The sequence below is a fragment of the Beta vulgaris genome, chromosome 4, assembly GCF_026745355.1.
Source record: "Beta vulgaris subsp. vulgaris cultivar EL10 chromosome 4, EL10.2, whole genome shotgun sequence".
In the NCBI taxonomy this organism is placed as follows: Eukaryota; Viridiplantae; Streptophyta; class Magnoliopsida; order Caryophyllales; family Amaranthaceae; genus Beta; species Beta vulgaris.
Window position 1 is genome coordinate 1,302,726 of NC_079205.1, and position 8,929 is coordinate 1,311,654.

The 8,929-nt window shown below is 37.7% G+C and overlaps 1 protein-coding gene across 1 annotated transcript; it reads right to left on the reverse strand.

Moving 5' to 3' along the window:
• Nucleotides 1–4,486: 4,486 nt before the first annotated feature.
• Nucleotides 4,487–8,504, reverse strand: LOC109134726 (uncharacterized). The gene is made up of 7 exons (XM_019248792.3): nt 8,352–8,504; nt 8,125–8,244; nt 7,034–7,059; nt 5,665–5,738; nt 5,471–5,556; nt 5,320–5,386; nt 4,487–4,960 (listed from the first exon to the last, which is right to left on the reverse strand). Exons 1-6 carry the CDS (start codon nt 8,479–8,481, stop codon nt 5,334–5,336), a joined length of 489 nt encoding a protein of 162 aa, XP_019104337.1. The 5' UTR covers nt 8,482–8,504; the 3' UTR covers nt 4,487–4,960; nt 5,320–5,333.
• Nucleotides 8,505–8,929: the final 425 nt, after the last annotated feature.

The following is an 8,929-nucleotide window of genomic DNA, read 5'->3' on the forward strand; positions in this document are numbered from 1 at the left end:
GATTGCAAGCTTTGTTTTTAGTGTAACAAACAAAAGAACAAAAAAGAAATGAAGTGTTTGAAGTGAGTTTCTTTTTGGGGACTTTGTAATTTCATAAGTACCCAATTCTGGAATCATGTGGGCCATAAGGAACGATCAAATATTCCGACAAGTGAGGGCCACAATCGAGGCTTTAAATGTTTATATTAGGGAAGGTCATCAACAACATTCAAGGTTCATAGCGACTGACACTCCATCATTGGGCCTCCACCGGGACTTCTCATGTCCAACCTTCGACAACTGAACACAGGAATCCCGGATATCACTATCCAGATAGATGGTTCATGGTATGCAGCAACTGAAAATGGAGGAGCTTCCTGGGTTGCTTTGCAGCATACGCATCCTTATCAAAATCAAGGGTCGTTTCTATATGCGTCTTCCGCTCTTCAAACAGAGGCAAGGGCTTGTCTTTCAGCTATCCGATGGGCTTGCACAACGGCTTTCTCCCAAATATTAACCCTCACGGTTAAGCGTTACTTGTCAAACACCTGGGATCCCGATAGACTGCACATATAACAATTCACTACACACTTAATGATATACGGGAAGGAGCGGCCATTTTCCAATGGTGCCACATTTTGAAGGTGCATAGGGATCAAGTCAAGCTGGCTCATATGATAGCATCCAATTGTCGTAGTAATAGGTTTGATTCCGTTTGATTTAGTTTGTATGTTCAGGAGATGTAAAAAAAAAAGTACCCAATTCTCTTTAACTAATTTGAGAATTGCTCTTCAATCCTAACCTCAGTTGCCTCAATCAGACAACATTATTGGTCTGGCGACATAAAGAGTCAAGAAAGAGATTTTCAACAAATTATATTGTCTCAAACATAAAATTATCCATCATTGATTGCAATAATCACACACACATGAGATTGAAAGTGTAGTATCCAAATGCGTCAATCGGTCAGTTAAATGACTGATGAGCTTACGGATGTACACAATTTACAATTTCAAGTGGGTGTAATTAAAATCCCATCAAATGAACAGAACACTAATGAACACAAATGAACAGAAACAAATGCCTCAATCAGGAACTTACAAAACACAAATGAAAGAACACCAATAAACATGACTAGAACAAAAGATTAAAATCATTAAACCACTCAAACCATTATTTAGGGGTGTAAATGGTTTGCGAAAAGTCCAGAGTCCAATCCAGTCCAAGTTTCACTAGTAGAATAAATGCTATTTGCTGCGCTGATATTGCTGCGGTATTACCTGTACGCAGCAATATAACACGCAAAAAGAAAAAGAAATTGAAAATTACAATATTTTCGAACTGGATTTGGACTCACCTCTTTGGAGTCCAATAAGTCCAGTCCATCCAAAAATATTTTTATATATATAATGAGCTTATTTTATACGGTTTTTTCACCATATACCCCTGACAAATTTTTTTTTTGCACCGTATACCCTTTCAACTTTCCAAATTCATCATATATCCCTCACTTTTGAAAAAATACATTAACTTACCCTTTTGACTAACGGAAGGCTAACTTCGTTAGTCATTTAACCCTAATCATCCCTTTAATCCTAATTAGCTATCATAAACCTAAACCAAACCCTAACCCTAATCTAATACCCTAAGTCCCTAACCCTAACCACCGCTTACCCCAGCCCCCACTCCTCACACCCCCTACCCTAGCAGGCAGCATCCCCCACCCACTCCCCCACCACCCCCTCCCCACCCTTTACCTCACCACCCTAGAATGTGACCGCCTCCCCAAATACACCACAACCGAAACCTACCCCCGCCCACCCCTTTGCCCCACCACCGCCGAAGCCCACCCCCGCCTCTTCTACTCTCGCCATTTTTCTTTCTCACCCTCCTTCGCACCTCACCGGAGCCTTTTCTCCTCTCGCGCTTTTTCTTTCTCTACCTCTCTTTGCTCCTCTCTCTCGCCGGCATTTCTTCGCCGCTCTGTTAGTCGAAGGAGAACAGGGGTGTGGGAGGGGGGTCGCCGGTCTTTGTTTTTTGAAGTCTTCGCCGCCCTGTTTTGCAGATCTCTGCTTTCTCGTTGGTGTAGGGGAGGGTTCAGGGCGTGGTGGCGTTTCTCACTAGTGTGGTGGCTGCGCGGGAGCGGACAGGGGGGTGGTTTCGAGGGCTTGTGGGGTTTCAAGGGGCTTGTGGGGTTTCAAGGGTTTGCGCGAGTTTGTGCGCGGGTGTGGTGCTGCGGGTGGCGGAAGAGGAGGGGGTGCGGCGTTGTAGGTGGCGGAACGGTGGAGGGGGGGTCTCGGGGCTGGTGGGGTGGTGAGATGGTGGGGAGGGGGACTGCAGTGGTGGGGGTGGGGAAGGGGGTGGGTAGGGGTGGGGGTGGAGGGGGTGATGTGGCAGTGGGGTAAGGGGTGGGGGTGATGTGGCAGTGGGTGTAAGGGGTGGGGTGATGTGGTAGTGGGGGGGTGATGTGGCAGTGGGTTAGTTAAAAAAAATTAGATTAGGGTTAGGATTAGGGTTTAATTTAGGTTAGTTAATTAGGGTTAGAGGAAATTAGGGGTTAATGACTAACGGAAGTCTAACACCGTTAGTCAAAAGGGTAAGTTTGATGTATTTTTCGAAATGTGAGGGGTATATGATGAATTTGGAAAGTCGAAAGGGTATACGGTGCAAACAAAATTTTGTCAGGGGTATATGGTGAAAAAACCGTATTTTATATAATGGATATAATGAGCTTAATTTTCCAAATTCATTATGAGCAAATGTTGTGAACAATTAAATCTATATCGGGAGAAGAAAATAATATAATAATCGAATTGGACTGAATTAGGATTCGAAAAAAAAATTATCAGACTGGATTAGAATGGACTCAAAAAATATTTGAATTTTTTCCTTCGATAATGCAAAAGTGGGTTTTAATTCCCAAAATATGCCCCAAAAAATTAAAATTCCCTGCGTACCGTCCACGTAGGACGGCACGCGAGAATTTTTTTTTAGTAAAACCGCTACTTGAAGTAGCGGTTTACAAGTGTCGAGAAAATTATTTTTTTTCAACTTAGTTAAAACTGCTACTCCGAGTAGCGGTTTATTATGAAAACTGATATCTGCTTACCATATTTCGTGCAGGTAAACTGCTACTCAGAGTAGCGGTTTATTTTAAAATTAAACCGCTACTTCGAGTAGCGGTTTCCTTGGGTTAAAACAAAAAAAAATAATTTTCTCGCGTGCCGTCCTACGTGGACGGTACGCAGGGAATTTTAATTTTTTTGGACATATTTTGGGAATTAAAACCCACTTTTGCATTATTCAAGGAAAAAATTCAAAAATATTTTGGTTGGACTTGGACTCAATTTCTCGAGTCCAAAAAACCTTGGACCGGAATAGGATTTGGCAAAGTCCAATCCAGTCCAATCCACTTACACCCCTACCATTATTGATCAACGACATAAAGGAACACAACAGTTTTGATAATCAAAGAATGAACCGAACACAATTGAACATATATAATAAAGTCTTAACAAGACACTAATCAAATCATAATTAATAACAAACACAAGGCCACAACAGAACTTATCAATTTTGATAATCAAAGAGTGAACAAAAGAAAGTGAATAGAACACAACAATTTGATCAAGGACACAAAAGATCACAACAATTTTGCTAATCAGAGTGAACAAAACACAATTGAGCAGAATAAAATCTTAAAAAGACGCTAATCAAATCATCATTAATAACAAACACAAGGCCACAACAAAACTTATCAATTTTGATAATCAAAGAGTGCACAGAACAAAGTGAACAGAACACAAAATTTTGATCAAGGACACAAAATAGCACAACAGTCATGAATTTCCTTATTCTTAAGCATAATAAAACCCCAACAAACTAAATCATGACTGATCAATAATCTCGACATACATCAAAACAATAATATCATCAGCAACATGACAATAATCTACGCGCGCTGCTGGTGCTGCCACTGTTGTCTGTGTGCTAGTGGTGGTTGTCGGCGATGCTGCTACTCGAATCTTCCGTCGCCGGTGAGGATTCTGGTTACCTACCCCATTTATGATACGGAGGGTACCCATGTCCGTACTTTGGGGGTGTTCTGACTTAAGTCTTCGTTTGGGGTGTTTTACATCCGCTATCGTTTAGGGTGTTGAGGCCAATATTGCCTTTTCGTTATTTCTATATTACCTACTCTTTACGGGAACTGTATTTAGTTTATGGGTAATAATAATCAATTTAAGGTTAACTTTAATTTATTTTCGAGTATCTTAACTTTTAGGGTAACTTTGTTTTATATAGGTAACATTGTATAGTTTTGGGGTGACTTAAATCAAATTAAGGATAACTATGCTTTAATTGATTTTCGGTCATCTTTAGTTAACTTTAGGTAACTTTATGGTATTGTGTCAGACTCGTCTGACAAACCATTCTCGTCGAACGTCACACACATAAGACCAAATGAAAGAAAAACAACACAAGCTGAAAGAATTTACACACCAACTGAAAGAATACAATAATCAACTGAAAAACAACACAAGCTGAAAGAATTTACACATCAACTGAAAGAATACAAGAATCAACTGAAAGAATACAATAATCAACTGAAAACATCAAAAAATCAAAGTTTCTCAAAAATCAACTGAATAGTAGTAATCCTGCTAATTCTACTCTGGTTAATATGGATAGTGGTTATTCCCATAAGTATATAGTTTCTCACAACCAGTCCATTATGACACCAGCAAATGGAGATTCAGAAGCTTTGCCTGCAAAGCCTACTCAGGAGCCTCATTCTGCTGATCAACCTATGGATAGGGAAGACATTGCTAAAAATCATGTGTCAAAGAATCAAGCGTGTGATGCACCAATGAGCAAAGTGGGTACTAGTGGTGATAGGAATATGGAGCCAGTAGTTGCAACATCTTCTGTATGTTCAGCTAATAGTGCGGAAAGAACTTCAGATGAGCCTGCAAGCAATCTGAAAAGAAATTCTCATGACACTACAGAATCAGAAGGTCCTAGTGAAGTAAGATAATTAATTCTTCTTTAATTTAGAGACTAATCTAAGGTTTTCATTCAAATTTCCATTTCTCATGTTAAGCTGGAAATTGATAAATGTGCAGGAAGCTGAAGAGGAATCAGTGGCTGCAAGAAAAGCAGGTCATGGTCGGAATGGCTCAAAGAGAAGCCGAGCTGCAGAAGTGCATAATCTATCTGAAAGGGTGAGATTAGATGTATCTTATCATCTGTTGGAATCCTACTAATAGTATACTGGATATACAACTCCACGGAGAGATTAGATGTAACAAAATAACGATCAAGAGCTTCAGGAAATACCTTTAAGTTTTGGCCTAGTCACAGCACATATCATCTGCTATACGCAAAAGACGGACTCTACTATCGCCTGGAAACAAATATAAACAGGGTTAAAATCACATGAGAAAACTTCTATGCATTTGTTCTTTCAGGGTGACTGGGAGAAAATTACCTTCCAACTTTTTAACCTGCTCTTTGTCCAACTTGGCAGAAAAGATCCCAGGGAAATACTTTACGCCCTTAAGAAAGCATGATTCGCTACAGTATGACCATACACAATGAAAACCAGAAAAAGTAGTTTATTATCATGCAAGAAATTGAACAAATAGATAGAATTACTAGCATTTTTTAGTAAAGATGAAATACCAGCCATTATCCTTCAAAATGTCAATGCAGTGAGAATCATCACAATTCTTATCAACAACCCATATGTTATACTCCTGCATTTGTGAAGCAATAAATCATCATGCTTGAAAGAATACATGACAGCATGCTCAATTACTAATATAACCAGTAAAGAGAAAAGGGGAAGAAATGGGTATCACTATGCCCAGAATTGATATATGTTTATGCTTAAAAGATTAACCCGATTTTCGCTTTACTCGCATATGTAACCAATGTGTATGCAGGTTTTACAAGAGAAAGGCTCAGCTATGGTTTTTGCAGGTATAATTAACCATTCAATACCCAATAATAGTTAACCTATTAGAAGATTTGTCATGACCTCTGTCAATTAGCTACATACATCAGGAGATATACTATCGAAGTTGTCCACACTCTAATATTATCAGAAATATATAATCGCGATAAAGTATCGCAAATAAAATACTTCATGTTCTCAAAATAAGTGAAACACTTCTTCCAAAAAGCTCACATATAAGAGAGAAGTGTTTCACTTATTTTAGAATGAAGGATGTGTATATAAGTTGACTGAGGCTATAACCATCCCCTATTTCCCCCACTCACCTCGGATTTTATTTAAGAATTTTCGCTGAAAAATCTTAATACATTTCATCTATTTGGTTCTGAATCTATACTACTAAAGTTATCTTAAGCACTACTGACTCAAAACATGATCAAGAAAGACCAACAGATATTATGGGGACGTTTGGTTCACTTCTAAGGAATGCAATGGAATCACGAAAGCGAAAGAAAAGGAAAGAAGGCAACCCCTTTGATTTCCTCATATGTTTGGTTACGGTGGGGAAAGGATTTGTATTCACTCCTTAGTAGTTTAAAATCTGCCTAACACTCTTAACTGGTAAAAGAGGAAAGGAAATCCGGAAAGAACCTAAACCAAACGTCATATAAGGGAAACAAAGGTTCGAGTTCCCTTTTCCTTTCTTAATTCCCTCATACCAAATGCCCCGTTAGTAGTTTAAAATCTACCTAACACTCCCAATTCAAGTGCACACTGATGACTGAAGCCAACAAAAGCAATCATGTTTTCTGTTGACAGATTTAACAGTATGATAAATTCTAACAAGTGACAACCAAAAAAACATCACAACTATTTAACCAATAACATTTACACAGGAAAATATGCATATGCTTCAAGGGAATGATAATAACTAATAAAGCATAGCACAAAGTTCACTTAAACATCAAGAATTCAAGATGCCATAGGTGCTATCATATTGCAGACAGAAAATGATAACCACAAACAGAGATTTCAGAAGATAAAATCATGAAAACTTTGCCAGAAATATTAAAACACAGGCATACTAATGTTTACCTCTGGACCTTCATGCATCTTATAACCTGCTCAAATCCACAAAGCAGAAGATTAATCAATCAATGGAAGCACATTATACTTAAGGTGGGAACAAAATAGACCAACAGATCGGAATTAAGAGCTACTCAAGCACGATAAGCAGAAGTATAAGAATGTCTAATGAAGAGATACCGATTAACTGAGCTCGAAAAATAAAGACATCACTTGTAAACGAAAGCATAGAAGCGCCCACAGTCTGAACTCTCACTAGCACTTGTACGTGCTAAGACAATACACAACAAAAATCATACACTAAGATGATCAAAAATCACAGCTAAATCGCAAAGCTGGAAACGAAAGTTATCCGAAAAGTTCACAAAAACTGAACATATACACATTGTAATGTAAAAGACGATCAAAATGAAATAAAAATAAAAGCCAACTCTGGAGGAATTCAGTATCCATCCAAAGTATCTTATATACCCTTAACTATTTTTAACTTTTTTAGACTTCGAAGTTAACCTCTAATCTCTATGTTAAACCAACAATTAAAAACAAGACAACATACAACATAACTTAACAATTATTTCAGGTTATTAGACGTACCAACAAACTAAGTACTTTATTAACAAAAACAGACATTCACAGCACCTCAATCTTAACCACTCGACCAAGACACTCTTGGTACAGAAAAACATTCGATTGTTAAGAAAAAAACGTATACACTCGATTGTGTTCACATCATACAACATAACTTAACTTCAACCATTATGTTCAAAGAAAAAACAAACGTATACACTCGATTGTACAACTGCAATCAATTTCTCCTAGTAGTTGCACTATCTACTTAATAATAATTTGCAGGTTATTAGATGTAATTCTACAATTGATTTAACTTTTTATATGCTTTCGCATAATTACATGCATCACTATTTTATATGTTTTTATAACTTGAAGCACACATTGCGTGTATTTCACAATTCACGTAAGTAAATAAAAACGAGGAAAGCACACATTGCGTGTATTTCAAAATTCACGTAAGTAAATAAAAACAAGGAAAGCACACATTGCGTGTATTTCACAATTCACGTAAATAAAAACGAGGAACTCACAATCGGGCGAATCTGAGTCATACAACATACGATCTGAGATGTAACCTTCAAATTCATGCATGGGACTAGGAAATCCTTGTGTTCCATCTATAATTTGTTCTTTTTCGTCTTCTTCTTCAGCTAATTTTATTGATTGATGATGAGAATAATTATGAAGCTATAACCAAAAAAAAAAATAAAAAGGAAGTCCGTCCAAAATAGTACTAGTTAATTAAATAACGACTTACAATAGTCGTAGGGGACAAGAGAAGGGACGTTATTGCCTAATTCATTCACGTTCTTCTCTTCTTTGATCACAATATATGCCGTGCCATTTTGCTGACATTGGTTCTTCAAATTAGGCTCACAACTCTTCATTTTTTTCTTATGTACAAATCCTAGATAATTTCAACGAAAATTGAATTGGAATATAGAGTACTTTGGGTAATATTATTCAATATAAGATGTATCAGTTTGCGAAACTCTAATTTCGACGAAAATTGGGCAAACGATAAGTTGGGAGGTTTTTCTTGTGGTGGTAGTGGACCTTTAGGCGTGTTGTATTTTGGGCGGTAAGATTTATACCTAGTCCATGAGCGGGCTATCAAACCAAACAAAGGAAAAATAACCTTTAGTCATGTTTTCCGCCGAATTTATATTCCATCAAAAAATTATTAAGTAGGAGTTGGGAAGGGATGACAATAGGTCATAATTGGATCGAATGATTCATAATCCCATTCTGATCCTACAACAAATCGGATTTCAAATTCGACTCGAACTACAATTCGACTTAAACTTTTAACATCCTACTCTGACTCCGACCGAT